The sequence below is a fragment of the Mirounga angustirostris genome, unplaced genomic scaffold, assembly GCF_029215605.1.
Source record: "Mirounga angustirostris isolate CCGP_5_RB_7025 unplaced genomic scaffold, mMirAng1.0.hap1 SCAF_13, whole genome shotgun sequence".
In the NCBI taxonomy this organism is placed as follows: domain Eukaryota; kingdom Metazoa; phylum Chordata; class Mammalia; order Carnivora; family Phocidae; genus Mirounga; species Mirounga angustirostris.
In genome coordinates this window covers 17,606,303-17,631,325 of record NW_026991721.1, presented here as the reverse complement: position 1 = coordinate 17,631,325, position 25,023 = coordinate 17,606,303, and the positions used below count along the sequence as shown (strand labels likewise).

Sequence of the window (25,023 nt, the reverse complement as noted above, 5' to 3'; positions counted from 1 at the left end):
CCCTTGGCCTACATGTCGGTTCACTAGAGAGAAGTGCTTCTTAATGTACATACCAGTCACCCGGGACTCTCGCTGAAAGGTAGAATCTGGTGCGGAGGGGTAAAAGAGCCAAGAATGTGCCTTTCTCATAAGCTGCCAGGTGATGCCAATGCTGTCGGTCTCCTGATACCTCCAGCCTAGACCTGTGCTGCCCAGTAAGGTAGCCACCAGCCACATGTGGCTCTTAAGCCCCGAAATCCGGCCAGTCTGAATTTAGGTGAGCTGGAAGTCTAAAATACACACCTCTTTTGAAGACTTAGTACTAAAAATAAAATAGCTCAGGAATTTGTACAGATTTTATTTTGAACTAATACTGTATTGTATACAAGGGTTAAATCAAACGCGTTATTTCACTGTCTTTTTAAAAATTTCCTCTGCGGCTCGCGCCTCGCATATTTCTACTGGACAGCGCGGCCCTAGACCGACAACACGCCCAACGCCGAAGCTTCCGCTACTGCGAGACTTTAGGAATAAAAGAGAATCCATCTCTTCCCTCAAATACCTTTTATTTCTCAACTATGTGGCACAACCAGAAATAAAAATGAACTAAAATGAAAACCAGGGTTTTATTAAATACGTATATACGTAAATATACACAACACACACACACAGAGTCCTCTCATTTCGGCTTAGACTCCACCTAGAGCACTACTTTTATCTCCCTCCGGTTCCCACGCCACGAGATCGAATTGCGCACGGGAAAACAGTAACAAAAAAGCGGTCTCCGACCTGAAGCCAAACCAGGCTGTCCCGCCGCCCAAACCGAGGCTGAGAAAGCGGGTTGTCAGCGGGCAGCGCCTCCCGAGCTCCACCTCCTCCAGCGCCGACCTCCCCAAGATGGCGGGCGGCGGGGGCCGGCTTCCGCTTCCGGTGTGAGCAGCCGGGCCGGGGGGGCAAAATGGCGGCGGCAGTAGGGGTCCGCGGCCGGTGCGAGCTGCCGCCGTGCTCCGGCCCAGGCTGGCTCCTCAGCCTTTCCGCCTTGCTGAGCGTGGCGGCTCGAGGGGCCCTCGCCACCACGCACTGGGTCGTCACGGAGGACGGGAAGATCCAGCAGCAGGTAGCGGCCAAGGCGTCCCTCTCCGCCCGCGCCCGCCCTCGCCCCGGGGGATTCCCAGGTCCGGCCCCTGGCTGTTTGGCTCCGCGCGGTCCCGCCCCCAGCCTACCTTCCCACGGTCCCGGCGCCGCGGCCCGAGCGATCCTAGTACTCAGAGCCGGCGTAGCCCCCTCCCCGTTTGTCCGCTGGCCCTCGCCTCAGCCGCCCGCAAGTTCTTAGCCTTCCACCCCTGGGGTGGCTTGCCGCGCGGGCAGAGTCGCCCGGCCGTGGGGGTTCGGGCTCTGGGGACATTTCGTCGGGCTTTAGAAATCGCAGATTCATTATCCTTGCCTCTGTTCCTCTCGGGCCCACCACGCGTCACCAGCCCTCCCCGAAGAAGTAGAAAGCATGCGGCAGCGCCGGGGTGTGCGCGAGTCCCAGGGCGGTGACAGCTTCGGCACCCCGAGGCAGTGGGTCATCTAAGGCTTCTTCCCCCCGTCTCCTCTTCCACATGTGTCGGGCTGTGGTGGTTTCAGCTTGTACCGTTACCCAGGCCAGCAGGGGCCCTTTAGAGACAACACACACTTTCCTTCCGAAGGAATGCTTGAAGATGCCTCTGGTGGCGTTGCCTGCATCTTTTCAGCTGAAACTGCCCTCGTTTCCCAGTGTACTTTGCACTGTTTCTTTACTTAGTTCCTGTGACCCAGCCCCGCAAGGAGGGTCTGTGATTTCCTGGATTCTTGTGTGCCCGAACTAATTGCTCAGAGGAGAGATTGCTTTTCTTTTTTCTTTTTAAGATTTTATTTATTTATTCATGAGAGACAGGGAGAGAGAGGCAGAGGCAGAGGCAGAGGGAGAAGCAGGCCTCCCACGGAGCAGGGAGCCCGATGCGGGACTCGATCCCAGGACCCTGGGATCATGACCTGAGCCGAAGGCAGACGCTTAACCATCTGAGCCACCCAGGCGCCCGGAGAGAGTGCTTTTCTTACATAACTTTATGATTGCCTACATTTTGTGACTGCTGCTGATCCCTCAACAGTACGTGTGTGTGCTCTGCTACAGAATCTTGGTAAACTTAATGACTTCCAGTACTTGAGAGCAATCCTGAAAAGTCCAGCAAACATTTACCGAGTGAATTGTGTGCCCCATGCAACTTAGCTCACTGACCTCAAATGGATTAATCATTATCGTGTGAAATTACGGACCTTTGGGTTGCGTGTAATGAATGATGACAGGAACACAATGCCAGGTTTACTTTTTTATGAAGTGAAGTTCACGTGATGGCAAATTTTACCTCAAGTATAATGAGTGAGTTAAACAATTCAAAAATCGGGTTGGTATTGGTGAGTGGTTTTCAGTATATGTGAGAAAAGAGACTGGCTTTTTACTGGATGGCATTTTCTATATACCTAACTTAAATTAGAAGAAATCTCCTTTTCATGGCCATACCATTTTAGATTTAAAAGATAGGTGTGTGTTTCAGAAACTCTAGAATTGAACACTGCTAGTTCTTTCCTTAACAAAAGGTTAGAAATCTTATGTGAGTCCTGGCTGCTTCCTCCACCCACTTTCGTTTGTTTCCTGATGATAGTTTTCCCTGAGGCCCTCATGAAGGGATACATGGAATTAAGTCACTCTTGCTGCAATTTGGGGAGCCCTTCTCCTATTGGCTCTTCTGCAATATTGTTTTTGGCCACAGCTATTTATACACTATGACATTGACTTCTCCTTCCCATTTTGGTGTCCTGCCACTCAGCCAAGGAAGTAGCCCATCTGAAAAGTGAAAGCTGGTAGAAATGTATTATTTGCTGAACCTTGCAATGGGAAAGTAGAACCTGATTTGTTTAAAAAACAAAACCAAAACCACATTTTTTCTTTTTGCACATTGGATGGATACTTATGTTTTAGTGGGGGGGAAGGTAGGGGTTACTGTTAACTTGCCTCAGAAAGGGGGAAATCTGAAGAATCTTTTGGAAATCTGCCAAGTACCCCTGCAGTAAGTTGTTAGGCTTAAAGTTAGGAAAGTAAGATTTCTTTACTACAAGCTTTTAAAAATTATCTTTTTCAGTGAATTTTCCAGTACTTTGCTACATAGCATTGACAATGTTAAGTTCAGAGAACCACAAAATTTTATATCAGAAGAAATAAAGTTGGTGTCTACAGCGTAACAAGAAGAGGCTAAGGGGGTGCCTGGGTGGCTTAGTTGGTTAAGCGACCCACTCTTGTTTTTGGCTCAGGTCGTGATTTCTGAGCTCAGCATGAAGTCACTTGTTCCTCTCCCTCTGCCCCCCCCCAGGCACCCCCACCCCCACGTGTGCACTTTCTCCCTCAAATAAATTTAAATTAAAAAACAAACAGACAAACAAGAAGAGGCCAGTGGATTTAATCTGAGGGAAAAGCAAAACTTATAAATAAAGTAGAAGAGTTGAATACATGATCAGCTTCTGAGTGCCACTCTGATAGTTGTGCATGCATTATCCATGCTGCCCTTCCTGGCAGTAATTTGAATGTAGGCAGAATGCAAACCTCAGTTTTGATTGTGATTAATTATCACATATGTTTATGGTTATTAAAGAATTGAAAGATTCCTTTATTATATGGATTTGGGTATACTGCAGATCTATTCATATGTTCAGAAACAAAAGCTTTACATATATATAAGATATATATATATGTAAATGGTATATTATATATACATAAATGATATCTTAACTGACATACCAAATGCCTTGCTACTTGTTTTTCGTTATAATAGCTGAATGAGAACAGAAGGGTGCTTTAATTTTAAAGTGGTCTAATATCAGGGAGAGGGCTAAGAGCAAACTGAAAGGGCAATCTTAGAATATTAGAGTGGCAAATACCTTTTGAAACTCTTTGCCTGATATTTAAACCTGTCCAAATTAGATATAATAGGTAATTGTTTTCCGTAATGAACTTGGAGAAGTACTTATGGATTAAAAATCTGAATTACCCAAAATACAGATTTACACAGGGATAGTTAACATCACTATAGTTAAAGTTTTAAGTACATTAAGCAGTTCTTCCCAGGAGAAGAGAACATTTGTTTGGTTTTTCTATTTCAAGCCTCAGCAGATGATAAAGATAAGTACCCACAAGTTAGGGACTGCTGACTTGTGAACATGCAAATGTGTCTGCAGCCCTATATCTGTAAGGGGCTTGAAATGGGGCTTCAGTGAGAGCCGGAAGCAGCCATTCCTCCAGGCAGCCTCCTCACTGTCAGCGCTGTGGTTGCTTCTAGCAGTAGCAAGTAGTGAGCACTTGGTGTGGCAGCTCAGGGAATTGTTCCTTTCCACAATCCCTGCCTGAGCTGGGAAGTATGTCTTATATGTTTTTAGGTTCCATGTTTACTGAGCTGCCACTGAACTCCCCGGAGCATTGTCCAGGGAATCCCGGAGCTGGGATGTGAAGAGAATGCTCTGGTCTCTAAGTTCCTGTCCCACTGCAGTCAAGGGACAGCTAAGAAAAGGTGCTCCTCTTCTCTTCAACTATAGGTTTTTTTTCCCAGCTTTGGGCTTTGGCATACCTCTGATCTCCTAGTACCCCCTGTACCTTAAATAAAGCAAGGATCCTTGGGGTCCATGGACTTAAGTAGTGAGCTATTATAATCTGGGTTATTAGGAGTGTAATCAGGTCAATGGATCATTTGGTTGACTTCATTGTGAAGAATAGTCTGTTAAGATAAATTTTGTGGGTTTTTTGTTTCCTTTTTTCTATTTTTTTCATTACTAGTATGGCAACATTTATTTTCTGTTTTTACCAAAACCGTCTGGAGAGTCACTTGAATGGAAGGTTAAATGAACTTTTGTGAATTAGCCTAAGAGCCTAACCATTAATGTATCACATCATTTCTGTGGAAAAAACAATGTTCCATGTTCTAAATTACCAGCTAACAGATGAATTCCTAAAATGTTACCAGTTTGTCTTAGACTTACTGAATTCAAAGGTGGTACTTCTAGCCCTGGGTTCATTGCCTCGTGATAGTCTCTCTCTTTATAAGTGGAGGTCTAAAACTTGAAGTAAATAAAGAGTATAATCGTTACCAACTCTCATAACATTATAATATTTATTTTCTTGGCTACTGTTTCCCTCTTCTCTAATCTTAGATCCATAGAACTTTAGGTTTGGAAACAATTCTTAAAGGATATGTAGTACAACTCATAGGAGAGAATGTCGTCCAAAGTCACACAACTAATGAGTGGCATTTAGTGATAGCAGTAAGTAAAAATCTGTAGTAGCATGCAGGTGAGCACCTTGTACTCAGAAAGATTGAAGTACTTCCCCCCCCCCTTTCATAGTACCTACAAATGAAAGAATAGAAAGAAAAGAAAAAGGAAAAATGGGAATAATGAAGTAAAAAGTCTTCTCTTGGCCAGTTTGCTTTACCTCTGCAGAATATTTTGTGATGACTTTTAAGTTGGGAGTGGGTGTGAATTAGGTGTGAATTAATTTGGGGTTATTTAATCATCTTGCCTTCTCCCAAGCTAATGTGTTTAGAGTCCAGATCCTTTTAACTGCTTAGAACAAATGAGGTTTCTAGTAAAACCGATGCTCTGAAGCCTAGCAACCTTGGCATAAGAAGTGTTTGACAGGCAGTTATTTCAGCAACTGTGATTTGGGCAAGAGCTATCGGATTTAGTTGGACAGACAGGCTAAATCTTTATCTCTTGGTCTTTAATAGCTTATTAAGTGAAGGAGTGGTTTAATTTGGGTCTGATATTAAGTAATTGCTTCATCTGGGAGAGGGCATCCAGATGATACTATGAAGCTGACAGCTTTCTTTCAGTACTTTTCAAATTGAGCCCATCTTTTTGTCATAAAGTGTTGTTTCTCTGTTTATACACTTGAGGGATTTACTTGGACCTGAGAGGTCATGGTGGCTTATTCACTAACTTGCTAAGCCTTTGCAGTTTGTCCTAGACGTTGGCATCAAAGCGATTCTCATTCAATCCATTTTTTTAGACTTCCCACTATTATTTTTTTTCTTATAAATCACCCAGGTGTTAACTTTGTTTATACTTACAGTAGTTAATAGGAGCTTATAAACATACAGATGTAAATTATAACTTTAAATACTTTTCCCAGTTACTTATTGAACAAATATTTATTGTCTGCTTATTTTTCACCAGCCCACTGTGCTTTGATGAATATGCACTTTTCCAATGGCGACTGTGACATGAAATTCTCATTTTTCCTTGAGGGTGAGCAGAGTACAGGTCCTTCTTAACCTTTGTTTTTTTTTTTTCTTTTCCCTGGCTCTTCTTCCTCCACTCATCTTTTAGATCAGCATTTCTCAAACTTCTCTTTGCACAAAAGTAATCTGGGGTGCTTGCTTAAAATACAGATTCCCAGGCCACTAAAGTATCTGATTCAGTAGGTTGGTGGTAGAGCCAAGAATTCTCCATTTTTATCAAACCCCTCAGGAGATTATGATACAGATGGGTCACAGATCATTCTGAGAAATTCAGTTTTATATATTGCTCTACCTCCAACTTCTGTTCCAGCCTTCTGTTTTTACTCTTTATATATACCTGGGCAATCTCATCTTTTCTCAGGACTTAAATTACCATATATATGCAGGGAATAGTCACATTTCTTTCTATAACTCACATTTTTTTCTCCAGGGTTATAGATCAGATCTAAACTCATTTTTACCCTACCTACACTTGTGTCATGCCCTGTTTTCCCAAATTGAATGAAAGATCCCACCATTCACCATCCACCCATTTGCCCAAGTCAGAAATCTAGTTGTCTCCCTTATTCCTTACCAAGATCTTTCCATTTTACTTTCTAATTACATCTCTTGCCGTAGCCACTACTGTGGCTCTAATTCGGGCCACCTGATTCTTGCCACGGCTTCCTAATAGTTCTCCCTGCCCTAGTCTTGTCCTGCTTCCAATCTATTCTCCTCAGTGCAATTAGACTAATCTTTTAAAACCTTCTTCGTTTTGTTTAATTACAAATTTGAATTACAGAAGTAATGTGTGGCATCGTAAAAGTAAATGCTTGACGTTATGGGAATATTTAAAGTAAGAAAGTGAAGTCCTCCCACCTCTCTCCATTCTCACTCCCCAAGGAAAACTACCTTGAACGATTAGTTTGGTGCATATCCCAGGATATGGTCCTTCTTTAACATGTCTTGTGATTTATCCCTTCCTTCTCTCTAGCGTTATCTTTGCTCATTCTAGAGTGCCTCACCCTCACCTCAGAATACACACATATACACCTTAGCTATATTTAACACTTGTCAGTATCCCCAGATATATGCTCTGTTCTCACTTGCCTCTGGGCCCTTCCACATGTTCTTCCCCTGAAATGTCCCAATCTGGCTAACTCAATACACTTCACAACTTAAACATCACTTTCAGAGAAGCTTCTAATGCCCAAGTTTGAGTAAGCTGTTCTTTCTATGTGCTTTCATAGTATCCTGTATTCCCTTAAGGACATTTACCATGCTGTATTGTGTCAATTTACTTATGTAAATGCCCTACTAGACTACTACATGCTCCATGAAGGGAGAGGCCATATCCGTCTTCTCTGCACCTCCTGCATCTTTCATGCTTAATCCCTTAGGCTGCAATAGTTATCTGTTAAATGGATGACATAAAGAAGTGTGAGAACCGGTTCCTGCCCTTCAGGAATTTACTACTGTGTGAATGAAGCATTACAGTACTCACTAATGTAATAGTCATCCTGGAGGCTAGCCTACAGGAGGCCTCAGACTCCTGGAAGATCTTTAAAGCTCCAAGTAACTCTTCAGTGAGTCAGCCATTAGGCCTTCATAAAAGGTGCTGTATGCACATGAGAAGAGCCGTACTTTCAGAGATCACTCTTGGACTATCTTCTGTGGTCAGATCGTGTATGCAAAGGAAGTCATCCTTTGTCACTGACCTCAGCTTTATTGCTCAGGCATTGAAACGTATGGAGAGGTGACAAGAGACAAGGAAAAAGAAAAAAAAAACAAGAAGAAAACCATCATCAGAAAGGGCAGAGGCGAGATGGATGAGAAATGGCAGCTGCATTGTTGAGGGGGGATTAGGATCAGCTGTGGGGTTCAGCAGTTGTTGCAGTTTAGAAGCAGCATTGGTGGAAGTGAACAGAAGGCACTATGACAGTGAGAAATAAGAGGGCTTGCCAGCAGGTTGGGTCAAAAATTAGAACAGCTTTGCACTCCAGAGTGTAGGGAGCAGGGTGTGAGCCCTACCTGCATCTCAGTTAGACTCCATGGTGGCAAAAGCAAGGGGAATTCCTCTGTTGGGTGGCTCTTTCAGCCAGACACCTCAAGAGAGTTGTTTGTGCTCATGGGCTCTCTTTGTATAGATCTCTCTTAAAGCCACTCCAGTAAGTCCTTCATCCCTGCGACTCTTGTCAAGATATCCCGGGGCCTGCCTTATTGCCAGATTTGTGCTCTGCTCTCACTTATCTCTCTTAACCTCTGATCTCCCCAGCCAGCACTTGTCCTCAGACCATATTGAACTATTTTCTTCCATGGCTACCGGGACATACACTCCTGGCTTTCTTCCGAATCCCTGACCATGACTTTTCATTCTCTTCTGCTGAATTCCTCTTTTCTTTGTGAATCTTAAATACTGATGTGCTCATCAGATGATCTTATGCAGTCTCATTCTGAGGATTCTCCCAAATCATATCTGCAGTCTCTCCCTGAACTCCAGACTCATATCCAGTTGCCCACACAACATCTCCGCTTAGCTGTCTGATAGACACCGCAAATACATCATGTCCTAAACTGAACTCTATTCCCCATCCCACCACACCTGTTACGAAATTGCTCAGGTCCAAAATCTTCCTCGACTAACATCTCATACCTAATCAATAACCGGTCAACTTTACTTCCAAAATGTCTCCTGCATCAAGCCGTGTCTTTCCACCCATACTTCTACAACCCTAGTCTAGACTCTTCATCTTCCTCTTAGACCTAAGCATAGTAGCCTGCTAACCAGTCTCCTTGCTCCCACTTTTGCATCACAGAGTCTGTTCTCCCCAGATCGAAATTCTGGTCCTATGATTCCTTTAACGGATGTAGAGGAAGAGAAGGAAAGAGCATCAGGAAACCTTCATTGGTTTCCAATCATACTTTTAAGAATAAAACTTGGGAGTTTTTACCATGGCCTTTAAGGCCCTTGCAAGATCTGGAACCTGGCCCCTGACCATCTCTGTGCCCCAAATACCACTTTCCTTCTTGTGTGCTGTGATTTTAGCTATCATACTGGCCTTTTGGGGTGGTCTTTAGAGCACCAAGTTTGTTTGTTCCTGCTCCCTCTGTTGCTTGAAAAACTTCTGCAGACATCCTTATGGCTCATCACCTCTCTTTTCAAGTCTCTGTTCACATGTCACCTGTCTTTTGACCACACTAAAACAGCATCTCCTTCCATCACTGTCTTCTTGCTCCACTTTATTTTTCTTCATAGCACCTATTTTCTGTTGTAATATATATTTTATTGCCAGTCTTTCTATGAAAACATCAACTCTTTCATAGAACTCTGTATGGTCACTGAGGAAACCCCCATGCCTGAAACAGTGGCTGAAACATCATAAACACTCAGGAAATATTGAATACATAAGAGAAAGGGAGAGTACCTGCATGTATGTGTGCAAGCAGTTATTCACACTTTTTTTTAAAGATTTATTTATTAGAGAGAGAGAGAGTGCACACAAGGAGAAGCAGGCTCCCTGCTGAGTGGAGAGCCCGATGCGGGGCTCGATCCCAGGGCCCTGGGATCATGACCTGAACCAAAGGCAGACACTTAACTGACTGAGCCACCCAGGTGCCCCTGTTATTCACACTTGTAATAGCTTTTGCATATCAGCACAGTGATGGGCCACCATTGTTTTAGTAGTCTGGAGAAAGCACAGTGCATTTACTTTATTTTTTTTAAAGATTTATTTGAGAGAGAGCACACGCCCGTGTGTGTGTGTGTGTGTGTGTGTGTATGAGCAGGGGGTGGGGCAGAGGGAGAGAGAGAATCCCTAGCAGACTCCCTGCTGAGCATGGAGCCCAACCTAGGGCTTGATCCCATAACCCATGAGATCATGACCTGAGCCGAAATCGAGAGTTGGCTGCTTAACGGACTGAGCCAACCAGGCGCCCCACAGTGCATTTACTTTAAAGGGGGCAAGCCAACTCATTCATTCTCCCTGTTAAAAATAAAAGGTCTAGACTAAGACTTCTCTAAGAATATAGTATCTCTAAATCAGAGTTGTAAAATGGTGCTTCAGATAACCTAAATTCTGATTGGCTATTTAGATATATTCTCTCTTCAACATACCTTTGATGATATGCTCAAAGAACTTTGAGATTGTGGCATTATTTAAATTATTGAATACTGTATAAATTTAGGTAAGTCATTTAACATTAAGACATTTCTTTATTATAAACATGTACAAAAGCATTTATTAAAAATCTGTACCGTCATGACAATTTTATATAAGCTAAAGTACATATTTGTTTTCAGGACCTACTACCAGAAATTCACACTGGACAGATCAGATTGTGCTTTCCATATTTATTTAACTACTTCATGTGTCTTAACTTTTGAAAAGAACTCATTTATGTATTTTTTACTAACATCTTACTTCAGTCTTCACTTACCAGTGAGGCACTTACTTAAATTGAAATCAGGTGACCAGCAAGAGAGTGCAGGCGCGCGCACGCACGCACACACACACACACACACAAACACACACCACCCACCCCCACCCCCACACCCAACCACCCCCCAACAGCCCTTTCTACCTTGAGTCTAATTGCTAGGTGGGGAGTTGAGATGGGTAGTTAATCCTTAGTAAAACTCAAGAGAATGATACATGCCGAAAGTGGTTAAGTGGAGTCAGGAACGTTTTTATTTGAGCAAGTATTTGCTGAGAGCTTTTTGGGTGCCATTATATTTGGCAGACTTAGCTAGCTCATTAAACACATCTTGGAATGCTTTCTGTGTTAGGTAGGTGGGATACAGCTGTGAAGGAGATACGGTCCCTGCCTTCACAGAGTTTGCATTTTATACAGTCATACATGGAAGTGACTCTAATTTAGGATAAAGTCAACTTTTTTTTTGTTTTTATTTTTATTTGCATTTATTCTATGCAGACTTTACTCCCAGGCCATAAGTTTTTGTTTCTTCAGTTTCTTCTGGGATATCTTTTTCTTCTGTGCCACCTCCTCTTCTGGCTTAGGAACACATTGCTCTTTTGCAGTGAGGATCTCAGTGTGGCAGGGAGAGCTCATGTGTGGGTTAATCCGACAATGAGCCCTGTAAGTTCTACGCCACATCTTGGGGGCTTTGTTCACCTGGATTTGCTCCATGACCAGAGAATCTACATCTAAACCCTTAAGTTCAGCATGACTCTCTGCATTTTTAAGTATGTGCAGTAATGGGGCGCCTGGGTGGCTTGGTCGGTTAAGCGTCTGCCTTCAGCTCAGGTCATGATGATCCCAGGGTCCTGGGATTGAGCCCTGCAGGGAGCCCGATTCTCCCTCTCCCTCTGCCTGTGGCTCCTCTCTGCCTCTCTGTCAAATAAATAAATAAAATTTTTTTTAAAAAGCATGTGCAGTAAAAATTCAGCACTTTTCTTGAGCCACCGACCTTGTGTGCAGCCCCACTGTTTGGCCTGGGCACACCTACCACCTCCACCATTGTATCGACGGAATGGCACGCACTGCTTCTGCAAAGTGACATCTTTCACATACTTGGTGGCTTTTCGAATATGCGTACCCTTGATAGCCTGGGCAGTTTCATGTGTGTTCTTAAAGTGAACATGAAGATTTGAACCTCTTGATTTGCGTGATTTTGTAGGGTTTTCTGGGTCAAACGAATAGGGAACCATTTTCAGAGGCCACCTCAGGCCGCTTAGGGGAAGAGAACAGGTAACTTTTATAGTAATAAAATTTAATGTCTATTTCACTGAACTCTTTACCAAGTGTTTTCATATTCATATCTCATTTTATTGTCCTATAGACCCAGTAAGATGTGGGTATTGATCTCTCTATTAAATACAGAAACTTAGGCTGAGTATGGTTAAACTCCTTGCACAGGTATGAAGGTAGGAAGTGGCAGTGTGTGAACTCCAGCTCAGATCCCATCCTACGCTCTGTTCTGTTCTCTGTACTGCTAAGCATTACTACCAGTTATAAAGAAAAATAGTTCTGTAGTTTTATCTATAATACACCAATATATTTTTTAATTTTATAATTGAATTTAAAACTAAAATACATGATCATAGTTCAAAACGTTTTTTTCAAGCTACTTAGTATGACATAAAATGAAAAGTGGAAGTTTCATAACCACTCACAGTCCTTCCTGGAAGTAATCACAGAATTATTTGTGTATTCTTCCAAAAAGTTCCCAAGCAAACCCTCATATAGATTTTTTTAAAACCACAACTGGAAACATTTTATCTCATGACTAGTTTTTAATTCACTTAATAAGAGGTAGGTATCTGTCAGAAATGAAAAGCTACTCTCTTTACCCTTAAAAATGTATAGTATTTGGTTGTATTGCTCTTCTGTAACTTATTTAACCAGTTCCCTAATGATAGCCATTTAGATTGTTTCCAGGCTTTTATTATCAAACAATATTGCAGTGAGTGAACATGCTCATTCATAGATCTTTGCATGCTTCTGTGAGTATATTTGTAAGAGGAATTCTTTGAAATGGAATTTCCTGATTTGAAGAATGCATATTTAATTTTCTTAGATATTGCTGAATTCTCCTTTTGAAGGACTACATCAGAAGTGTTTGAAAATGCCCAACAGTGTTTGGGATATGTCAAATCTTTGTTTATATAATCCGATTCTAGTGAAAGACTCCTTATCCCATCCATTGCCCTAGCGAAACAGTGTTGTGCCCATCAGTGGAAGTATGAACAAAAAGGAGCCTTCAGTTTGATTTTGTTGTCTTCATAGAAAAATTAAACCTTTGTCATTAATGCTTACTTCACACTTGTTGGGATTGCAGTAAAAGAAATTAGTCAAGCTGACCCTCCCCCCCCATGTTAATACTGTTTGATGAGTAATCAAGTTGAACTTTATTCAGTGGTGTCTTACAGCAGTGATTTCTAGCATGAAATAGCAAAATAATTTCCTGACTGTTGAGTTTGCCATCACCTGAGTAATGATAAAATTAAGGTTCAACTTCTCATTTTAGTGTCCCTTTTCCAATATTTGCTTAACAAATCTTAGTTTGGCTGTCAACAAAATCCCATAAACTGAGTGACTTAAGCAACAGAAGTGTATTTTCTCACAGTTTTGGAGTCTGGAAGTCCAAGGTCAGAGTGCCAGAGTGATCAGGTTCTGGTGAGAGTTATCTTTCTGACTTGCAGACCAGCTGCATTCTTGCTGTGTCCTCACATGGCAGAGAGAAAGAGAAGGCAAGCTTTTGATGTCTCCTCTTAATAAGGGCACCAATCCTGTCCTATAAACGTATGACCTCATCTAAATTAATTACCTTTCAAAGGCCCAGTCTCCAATTACTGTCACATTGGAGGTTACAGCTTCAACACATAATTTTGGGGAGACACACAGTTCAGTCCATAGTATCCATCTAAGAATTTTCAAGCTCACACGTGCTTTTTTTTTATCACCATTGAGCCTGGCATTGTGCCTTGAACTTAGTGGGTACTTGCATTAGTTTTCTATTTGCTGCTGGTAAAAATTACCACAAAGTTAGTGGCCTAAAACAACACAAAATTGGGGCACCTGGGTGGCTCAGTCGTTAAGCGTCTGCCCTCAGCTCAGGTCATGATCCCAGGGTCCTGGGATCGAGCCCTGCATCGGGCTCCCTGCTCCGCGGGAAACCTGCTTCTCCCTCTCCCACTCCCCCTGCTTGTGTTCCCTCTTGCTGTGTCTCTCTGTCGAATAAATAAAATCTTAAAAAAAAAAACACACACACAAAATTAACATCTTATAGTTCTGTAAGTTAGAAGTCCAACCCATGTTTCACTGGGCTAAAATCAAGGGGACAGTAAGCTGCATATCTTTCTGGAGGTTCTGGGGGAGAGTCCATTTCCTTACCTTTTCTAGTTTCCAGAAGCCACCCATATTCCCTGGCTCTTGGCCCTGTTCTCTGACCTCTCTTAGCAACGTCTCTCTCTTTCACCTACCTGTTTCACTTTTTTTTTTTTTTTTTAAGATTTTATTTATTTATTTGACAGAGAGAGACACAGCGAGAGAGGGAACACAAGCAGGGGGAGTGGGAGAGGGAGAAGCAGGCTTCTGCCGAGCAGGGAGCCTGATGTGGGGCTCGATCCCAGGACCCTGGGATCATGACCTGAGCCGAAGGCAGACGCTTAACGACTGAGCCACCCAGGCGCCCCTACCTATTTCACTTTTAAGGACCCTTGTGATTAAATTGGGCCCACCTGGATAATCAGGTTATACTCTGTCTTTTTTTTTTTTTTAAAGATTTTATTTATTTTTTTAGAGAGCGAGCGAGAGGGAAACAGCATGAGAGGGGAGAGGGTCAGAGGGAGAAGCAGGCTCCCCGCTGAGCCAGGAGCCCGATGTGGGACTCGATCCCAGGACCCTGGGATCATGACCTGAGCCGAAGGCAGACGCTTAACCATCTGAGCCACCCAGGCGCCCCTATACTCTCTGTCTTAATTAAAGTAATCTGAATAGCAACCTTAATTCCATCAGCTACTTTAATTAACTTTTGCCGTGTATCCTGACTAGTCCCAGGTTCTGAGATTAGGACATGGACATCTTTGTTGGGCTATTACTGTTTGATAAATATTGGCTGCTGGAATGAGTCACTTCTGAGTTAAATATAAAATAGCTCTAACTGCACAGCAACATTTTTCTGTATATATTTACAAGAATATCATAAATATACAAATGAGAAATATCCGTGACTCTTGAGTCCTGATCCAGCATTTCGTTTTCTTTTCTTGTAAAGTTGTAAATTGTCTACTTTATTCATTTTGTTATTTGTATGTTTCCTGGTGACACAAATCAGAACATGTAGACTGGTAGTGCTTTTATAAGAAGTTGTTCGTTTGTTGTTCATGTTGAAAATGGTTATTAACTTGCTTTCAGGTAGGACATGGTGATTGTGTGATATGTTCTCATAAAATTGGCTGCAACAGGGGCGCCTGGGTGGCTCAGTTGGTTAAGTGTCCTTGATTTTGGCCCAGGTAATGATCTCCAGGTCATGAGACTGAGCCTCGTGTCAGGCTCCCTGCTTAGGAGTCTTCTTGAGATTGGCTCTCCCTCTGCCTCTCCCACTTGTGCTTTCTCTCTCTCTCCCCCTCTCTCTAAATAAATAAATAAAAAGTGTTTAAAAAAACTGGCTGCAACACCGTACGTGGTCCAATCTAGATTATAGCTGTATGATATACTTCAAATACCTAGATTGTTTTAAGTGCATTTAAGCATTTACAACTTTATTTTTCAAGAACTGTGAAAATGAGAAGGTAAAATCTGAGGGTAAAACATTAGAAAATAGAGATATAAGACCATTAAAATTCATGTGATGATTAAGATTTAGTATTTTTGTTTAAAGTTTATTTTAGTTTTGATAACCTGATTTCTGATGTAAAACTGAGGCATGTTTTTAAATTTCTCTTTAAAATTCCATATTGTACAAGTATCCTAATGGCAAAAAAAAAAATCATCTTTAACAAAAATATTTCCAAGTCCTGACAGTTCATAATGATAGTGTTTTATTGATCTGATAGTATTTCTAGTAAAAGATCTCCTATATTAGAGTTCTGAAAATTATTATAACCAGGAGCCCATGTAAGTCCCTCTCAAGAGGCAAGGCTGGACTGGTATTTTGTTTGTGAACTTGCACTTCTCTTGACCTGGAGGAAGGTGCAGGTCCATGATGGTTAGACTTAAATCCTGAAGAAAGAATTGCTTGCAAAGTCAGGCAACAGACTTCTGTCTCCCTCATTCCATCCCTCTAAACTCATCTTGCTTGCCCCTGTATTCGCCTGACAGGAGTCACAAAGGTGAGGGTACTTTGGGCAGTCATTTGAAAATGGTAGTGAACTAGATTTGAAATAAGGATAAAAATCTGAGGAGAGTAAGGTAAGGAACAAGAAAATACAAAAGATGTTACCTTTTTGAAGTGTTTTGCCTGGCCCCACATAGGGGAGAGGAACTTTTTCTCTATGAATATATAAGGAAAAGCTACAAGACTGTTCCTCAGACCTAAGCTTATTTGTCATTACAGTTGTTTTCTGTTTAAAAATACATGTATAGCACTCTTAAAGTTTCATTTTCAAAAAAGACCGGTAGATAACACTAAAAAAAAAAAAGAAATATGTGTTTGTTTTAGAAAAAGTCAGAAAACAAGATAATCACCTAGAGTCCCACCATCTAGAAACCACCATTCATAAAATTGTGATGTAAACTACCAGATGGATTTAAAGTGAGGCAATGAGGAAGATTTTTTTGTAAGTGCACAAAAGAAGAAATACCTATGGCCAATAAAGAGATTAAAATGTATTCACCCTTTTCCCTGTGTTCTTAAGAGTGTGTAGAAACTCAGTGACTGTTAGGAATTTAAGTTGATTCAGCTATTCTGGAGAAAAACTAGCAAAAAATATAAATTTAGAAGTGCAGTCCCTTTAACCTAGCAGTTCCTTTTTTAGGAAGAAAATAATTAGGCAGCAATCAAAAAAATTTATAAGGATACTCATCTCAATATTGTTAAAAAGGGAGAATAACTAAAAGCCCATATTTTAATTAGTGGGAAACTGGATAAATAACTTTAATATAATATTAACTAAATAGGATGATGTAGATCTATATTCCTGAGGAAGAAATCTGATAAAATTTAAGAAAGAGTGAAGAAGGGAAGGATACAATATAGTAAATATGATCCTGTTTTTGTAAAAATATTTATCTACCTAGCTCTGTGTGTGTGTGTGCGTTGAGGTTATCCTGACATAGTTATCTGACAACAGGTATCTCGGAAGGTGACATTTCCAGTAACTTTAATTTTCTTTATATTATCCATAATATGTTTGCTTTTCAATAACATACATATTTAGCTTATGATCAGAAAAGAGATTTTTTTTTTCAGTTGAACTTTGTTAGAATTAAGTGGCATAAGGACAGGAGAGCTAATTTTGCCCATGATACAATGAGCAACCTAACTGCTCAGAAATAAATAGCCACTGCTAATTGGAACCTTGGTTTAATTTGACAAATTGACAGTTTGAAAAAGAAGCTTTTAGCTGCAGCTTTGGAAAGAGTCCCTACCTAGAATGAGTACAAATTTATCCGGGCAAATTGGAAGAATGATCATTTCATTCATTTGAACATTAGATTACTTCAGTGGTGCATGAGACTGGTAAAAATGTGATGCTTTTATGGTAATGTTAAATCTTTTATGGAGGTAGGATATGAAGAGTATAAGTTTAGAAGTCATCAGGTTGGGTCCCCTCAGTTTATAGATGAGGAAATAGAAGCCTATGCAGGGAAAGTGATTTGCTTTAGGTCACACAGCTAGTCATAGACCTGTCAAGGACTTATTTTGTCATGATTCCTGGAGGCCTAGCCATAGGCCTCCTTTACAGATAGTCATCACTGAATGATAATTCCGGTGGAGATGGATTCTCTAACAGATGTGACATCAGACAACTTCATCAAGCAATCAACAGTGTATTAAGTGTCTGACATGTACCTGAAAGCCTATTAAGTATTGGAAGTAGAAAGATGAATACAAAAAAAATTTTTTTGGAGAGACAGACATACAATAATTAAACAGTATAATAAACACTATTAAAGAAGCATGTGAAGAGTACCGTGCGAGCTCAGGAGAAGGATGGCTTCACAAGAGAAATGTCATTTGAGCCCAGTCGTTTGGCTTTCACCAAAAGCATAAGGTTATGTTCCAAGTAGGAGTTCCAAGTAGGAGTGTTCCAAGTAGGAGAATTAGCATGTGCAAAGGGAGAGAAAGTCTGAAAAGAGCCACAAGAGTAAGAGGATACCCTAGGCAGAGGGCTTAAGAAAATTCAGCAGATGTTTAGAAATAGCATCAAGACTTCTATATTGAAAATTTTTATCGGTATGTTTGAACAAATTCTAAGTGTTGCAGATACAGTTTGATCCATGGCTGAAACAGTATAACCATGATAGGTTTGTTCTCTGTCTTCATTTCTCCATTTCTTTAACCCCATACTCAGGCCCCTGTGAATACAAGATGACTGGTCCCCATAACTCAAACAGAAGTTCTAGATTACAGTCTCTTTAGTGCCAACTGACCACTTGGTTGATGTCCCTTCTCAGAGATAATCACCATGACCAAGGGAAAGGAATTCACTGGGATTAGGACTTCCCATGTGGGGAAAGATGCTTCCAGCCGAGCAAGGCAGGTGTTTTTTCCACAAGAAGGGAATTGCAGATACTAGATAGCAAACACTAGAAATACCCACTAACTGGGATCACTTAAAGTAGAGGTAAAATCTTCATTGCTTTGAAGATTTTTATTTATGTTTTCCATCATACTGTCTCAGTAAATAATCCAAAATTCTGAATAAAAGATTTAAAATATTCCATCCCTAGTTTCTAATTAAAGGGAATTTTTTAAAAATGGGTACGGCGTAATATAAGATTTCAGTAATGCTGCTCTCGTGTACTCATTTGAATACCATCAAAAAGTAAGAGGTAAGAATGTTCAGCATATGTGAAGAATAAGTTGCATATGAGAGCTGGAATTAATATTATAATGGAAATGATCAATTTCCTGTCATAAAGGACCAGTGGAAAGTGATGGACTCACTCATGCTTTTGTAGAACTCAAAAATGTTTATACCCTTAGACTGGGTATTTTAAGTTTAAAATGTTCACCCTTTATTTGATTTGACATTGAAGTAATTATCCTTATATAGTGACATTCCCCTGTTACCATGTGAATTTATTGAATTCACAGAGGTAGGGCTCCAGATTAGAAATGTAGATATTAATGATAAAGACAGCAGCAAATTTTGAAATACATGAAAATGAACTTGATATGAGTAAGATACTTACTGCTGTTATATATAATTGGACACATGTACTTATATAATGTATTCAAAGAAAAATGAAATTGAATTGAGAACTCTTAGAGAATGAATCATTCTGTATAATACAGTTTCATATAGCTAATTTCCAAATATTTGGTCAGCTTTACCCTTCAGTATAACTTTGCTCTAAAATATATTTCATAATTTTTCACCATCTTAAGTAGAACAAATTGAAAATAATTCCTTTTTCTTTATGATTCAGGTCATTACAAGTATCATTTATTATGCTGTGAAGTAACAGACATTTGTAGGGTTGCTTGTCCCTTGTGAAAAAGCCATAAGGTGCTTTGAGGTCTTATGTATACGTCATGTCCTTTTTAACCTACCACTCTAATTCCTGTCACTTTTTGCTCCTGGGCTTATAGCAGCCTCTTCTAAATGCTAAAGATTTTGAAGGCATTCACATTGTGTATAAAATTGGAGTACATAGGCCTCAAATATTGACATAGTGGGCCTGGTTTATAGAGGCTTAATAAACCTTCATTGGCTGAATGGATGTTGTAGTCTTTACAGGCATACTCTCTTTTGTAACCTAAGGAGGGGAGGTATTCAAAAGGAGAGAAATTCAAGCCGATTGGCATTTGCCAAAGATAATTATAAAGTCTTAACTTGTAAGAACTTGAGGTTACCTCAATAAAAAATACATGTCAGGCTATAAATCTGCAACCAACCTTTGTCTGGCAAAGATCCATGCCATTTGCTGCCATGTCTAAAAGAGAAGCACAGCTGTCAGTGGGCTCACTTCCTTCCTTCTGCTAATAATTTTACCTTTATACCTCCTCTAGCTCTTATATCTTTGTTGAACTTAAAGCTTCAAGGAAATGAAAAGTACTTCCTCACAATTGAATGTTGGCCAATCCCATGCTATTTAAATATGAGAAAGCCCTGATTAGCTAGTATCCTTTTAATCTAAAACTAAGAGTGTGCTTTCAGTATTTCTTCAGTGTAAATCTTCATTTATCTCATTCTTTCATTCCTCTTGCAGTTCTCCAAATATCAGGTGAACAGATTGTTTAGGTATTTTGGAATTAGAATGTCATACTCCCTCATTCCTCCCCCATCTTGTTGGGTTTTTTTGTTGTTGTTTTTTTTTCCCCTAAAAACCTCATTTAAAAATCCTTATAGAGTTATGTACTAAATAGTTACCTCTTAAAGTTCTGGACAAAGTAGCAAAGTAAGCAGACTTTCTTTGGCATCTTTATGAAAAGTTCTTTTGTAATCTGGCCACTGGCTGTAGCTTTTACATTTTCTTCTATAAAAATTATGGTGTGCTGTAATTTATTACATTGTTGTAAAAAAGATCGATGGGCTTTGGAGTTAAATCAGTCCATATTCAATCCATTATGGTAGCTTTCCCTGCACTACATGCATTTGACTGTTGGGCATATGTTCAAATACTATGAAAAGAAAAGTTTCATAGTATTTGAAAATTTTCTATTTCTTATTGAGATAAACCTAGCATTTTGCTTGTAGGCTTTTGCTAGCTTTGATTGATTGGTAGAGGAGATTTACAGCTCAGGTGGTCAAGTACTATAGGCTTTGCTTTTGTATTTTTAATGCCTTTTAAATTCAGAGTCCAGTTTTGATATAGATTCCAATATAGTGGGAAGGCCAAGGGGAGCAGTGAAGGGATCTCATCTTAAAAGCAAGACCATGGGCGATGATAATTATTCACAACTATACAGTTATAATTATGTAGTTCAGATAATTGCAATAAAAGTATGGAAGTTACTCTGAATTAGCATCTCTTTTTCCTCTGGTGTCTCTGAGATGGTAGAATGAGCAAAGGCAGATGAGTTTTATCTGTAGTCACTTAACATTGTCCAATTTAATGCATATTATTAAAGCAACTGTCCAACTTTATTTCATGTTTTTATTTCTTCTCTTTAAAATCTTTCTTTTAATAGAGTCTTTTATCACCAAGATCTATGCAAGCCTACCTTCTGCACTTAAAAGGCTAGCTCTAGGGGCACGTGGGTGGCTCAGTTGGTTAAGCCAGGTCATAATCTCAGGGTCATGAGACTGAGCCCTGGGTAGGGCTCTGTGCTCAGCATGGAGTCTGCTGGAGATTCTCTCTCGCCCTCTGCCCCTCCCCCGACTCACCCACGCATGCTCGCTCTCTTTCTCTCTCTCTCAAAAAATAAATAAAATCTTTAAAAAAAAAAAAAAGCTAGCTCTCAATTTGATTAATTGAGTTGATACCAGTTTCTTAGAGGTTACAAAAAGATAGTTTTTCCTCAAAGTGGAACTTCCTGAAGGGCTGGTATATAATTTGACAGTTCCAGTCTAGCACCATGGGATGCAGGAACTTTATCTCATCCCTTAGGTACCAAGGCCACTGTCAGAGTTTTCTGAAATTCGAAAAACATGTGTGTATGTCCACGTGTGTGTTGTTTTTTCTTTATTATAAATGTATTATGTCTACATTATAAACAGTTTAAAAATATACAACTATATAGACGTGAGTGTGCCTCTCTTCCTAATCCCTCTTCCCAAAAGAAACCACTATAAAGTTACTTAGTTTTGTGCATATAGAGACATGTTTATATCTATATCTATAAATATATATATGTAATTTCTTAAACAAAATATCATAGTATACTTATTATTCTTTATTTTTAGTTAATTATACATTGTGAGCATCCTTCCATGACAGTAGATCTAGTCTTTCTATATCCATTTTAGATAGTGGACTTCCCTATTCCCTTATTTTTTATTTTTAGTACGTTCCACACCCAGTTGAGCCCAATGCAGGGCTTGAATTCATGACCCTGAGATAATGACCCTGAGCTGAGAATAAAAGTTGACGCTTAACCAACTGAGCCACCCAAGCGCCCCTCCCTATTCCCTTATTTATGGACTTAGATTGTGTTTAATTTTTTTTGCAGCTAAAAGTGTTGTAGTAGGCATCCTTGTGTTTATTTTTGCCTACTTGTTTAAGAATGTCTGTAGGATAGTCTCCTAGAGTTAATATTGCCATATCAAAAGGTATGCACTTTTAACATTTTGATACATGTTGTCAAATGACCCTCTAGACAAGAACAAATTTATAAGCCTGCTACTAGCATATGAGGGTTCATTTTTCCTACATCTTCAACAACATAGTCACCCGTTTATGATCCAGAGAACATGAGTTGTAAATAATAAATCTCAAGATTATTTTATATTAACTTTGATTTATGGCTTCCACAAATAGCCTTCAAAAATAGGTGCTTTTAGTATTTTCCTTTTATCACTCTAAACCTGTTCAGATATGGAATGTTCTGTCAAGACAAGACAATTCCTTTTATTATTATAGGTGTGAATTACTTTTTAAGGAATTTACTTTATCATTTGTTGCCAAATACTTTTCTTCTTGAATATTTCTTATATGACTGACCAAGTTAGAATATTAGCTTCAAAACTTACTCTTTAATGTTGGAATTCAAGGGGCAGCTATTGAACATGTCATTCTCTTTGCTGAAATTTATGTGCGATCGCTTTTGAAATACCCCTTGAGTTTTACTGAGCACCTAATACTGATTATAATGGTGGTTGAACAGTAATTTAAAGCATATTAAAGGAAACTTTATGAATCCAAACAAATGTTGATGAAATCTGAGCTTTATTTATTGCTTGCTTGCTTCCTTGCAGGTGGATTCACCAATGAACTTGAAGCATCCCCATGACTTAGTCATATTAATGAGACAAGAAACAACAGTTAACTACCTCAAAGAATTGGAGGTGAGGCAATGGGAATGTGATACGCAGCTGAAACTTGTTGCATTTCACAGGAGCTGTTGTATTCAAAGAAAAATGAAAGCTCATTATTTCTTAAGCCCGATTCTTCTCAGTTCCATATATACTTTTAATCACATTTTTAAAAGTAACATCTAATTGGAATGACATTTGAGCAATAGTAAGAGAAAAAGACTAACCTGGGTTTTGCCTGATTCTTGACTCACTATATCCTTGAACAGGGGTTCCATGTATAAGTTTTTCCATCAAGTATGAAAAGGAATAATCTCTCTGCATATGCTTAGAAGGAGAGTTTGGGTAAAATACAAAAAGGAAAAATGGTTTCAGTACTCTATAAAAAATATATTTTTTTATTAATTCCCAAGTAGGGTCTTGTTATTGTGTGTTTTTTATGATGAGGTGAAAGCATTAATCACTTTGCACTTTGAAAACTTGAAATCTATTCGTACTAATAAAGTGCGACCTTTTTGTTTCTATCACTGATTTCCATAAACTGATTTTGCTTAATAACAAACAACATCAGTTATCTGAAAAAGTAGGAATAAGACAATAGGTGTATTTATACTGCTTCATGCTTGGAAGCTTTATCTGTTTTTTATTTAAACACAGTGTTCAAAGAATGCAGTGGTGCAGAAAATAGATTTTATTTTCAGATGCATATACACATTGTATATGTTTATTGCCGTTCTTTTTTTTAAGAGGCAGTATTATATAATATAAAGAGACTTAAATGAGAGTATGTGAAGGAGGAAAATGCCATTCACCATGTCAATGAAAACAAAAATGAAAAAGGTTGATTCCATCAGTTTTTGATTAAGGTAGTGGGGACTCTGGGGTAAAGGTACAGGCTGCAGATGTGTATTTGTTAGACACTGAAATACAGACTTAAGGCCATGAAACTAAGTAATACCATTTATCTACAAAGTCGTAACAACGAGATGGACTTCTTAAAGTACCAGAAGACAGTGCAGGAGTAGCCTCAGAGTGCTAAGGGAAAATCAGTCAAACTAGAAGTTTATGTTCCTGTAAGCCATCATTCAAGAGTGAGGGCAAAACAAAGATGTTTTCTGACAAAGAGTTTACTTACTGCAGACTCTCACTTTTAAAAAAAATCGAAGATGTACTTCTACAAGAAGAAAAGTAAACCCAGTAGATATGCATAGGATGTATAATGATGAGTAAAAATACTGATGAAGAAGTTGCTAAACTTATTTAATTATTTATTTTTTGCACTTTGAAAGGTAAAGCTAGGTAAAAATAATACATAGTTGGGTTGAAGCATGTTCAGTGATTAGGTAAAGCCCGTTAGACTCTTCTGTCATGTTTAGGAGAAGGTAGAACTAACTGAATAAATTAAAATCCTGTTAGAAAATTTATGGGCAAACATACTAAAAATTTAAGAGTATTGCTACCTTTCAAGTAGTATTTTCAGTATAATTGATTTCCTTTGTCATTCTCTCTATATTTTTTTTTTATGTATTTAAAAAATGAAAGGGGTCTACAGGTTTCATTAGACTGCCAAAGAAGTCTGTGACACGAAAGAGTTAAGAACCCCTGGATCCTGGGGCGCCTGGGTGGCTAAGTCATTAAGTGTCTGCCTTCGGCTCAGGTCATGATCTCAGGGTCCTGGGATCGAGCCCCACATCGGGCTCCCTGCTCCGTGGGAAGCCTGCTTCTCCCTCTCCCACTCCCCCTGCTTGTGTTCCCTCTCTCGCTGTGTCTCTCTCTGTCAAATAAATAAATAAAATCTTAAAAAAAAAAAAAAAAAGAACCCCTGGATCCTGCTATCAATATTCAGGAAATACAGAGGACAAAGAAAGGGACTCATTAAATGAACCTAGGAGATACAGTCAGCAAAATCCTGTAGAGTGGCAGACTCTGCAGAACAAATGACACAACTTGTTTAACAAATAAATTACACGGATTAAAACTATAGATTACATTTCTGTTATTCTAGTGCTTGCCCTTACCTTATTACTTTGTTAAGTTTTTCATCAGTAAATATTTTATTTATGACATTCGGATAGGGAAGGATTCCTTAAATAATGTAGAAATCACAATTAAGAAAACAACTGATAGTTTTGACCATCTTAAGACTAAAAGCTTCTCTTTAGCAAGTGACACCATGAACAAAATTAAAACATAAGCTAGAAGCTGGGAGAAGA

At 39.6% G+C, this 25,023-nt stretch overlaps 2 protein-coding genes across 4 annotated transcripts in view; one reads left to right on the top strand and one right to left on the bottom strand.

Annotated features, from left to right (window-relative positions):
- Positions 1-914: 914 nt before the first annotated feature.
- TTC17 (tetratricopeptide repeat domain 17) overlaps positions 915-25,023 on the top strand; it is a 116,697-nt gene continuing 92,588 nt past the window's right edge. For all 3 annotated transcript variants that reach the window (XM_045893876.3, XM_045893875.3, XM_054511978.2), the window contains exons 1-2: positions 915-1,096; positions 22,754-22,843. In XM_045893876.3, the coding sequence (XP_045749832.1) occupies positions 938-1,096; positions 22,754-22,843 (249 nt within the window). In that variant the 5' untranslated portion in view covers positions 915-937. The remainder of the gene's footprint in view (positions 1,097-22,753; positions 22,844-25,023) is intronic.
- Positions 11,199-11,932, bottom strand: LOC123857223 (large ribosomal subunit protein uL22-like). Its single transcript, XM_045893877.2, has 2 exons — positions 11,654-11,932; positions 11,199-11,471 (listed from the first exon to the last, which is right to left on the bottom strand). Exons 1-2 carry the CDS (start codon positions 11,930-11,932, stop codon positions 11,199-11,201), a joined length of 552 nt encoding a protein of 183 aa, XP_045749833.1.

Excerpts from the sequence above, each read along its gene's own strand:
- LOC123857223 (XM_045893877.2), bottom strand. The coding sequence starts at position 11,932 with ATGGTTCCCTATTCGTTTGACCCAGAAAACCCTACAAAATCACGCAAA. Across the intron at positions 11,472-11,653 it reads GTGCTGAATTTTTACTGCAC|ATACTTAAAAATGCAGAGAG; the intron begins ATGCTTTTTAAA and ends CCATTACTGCAC.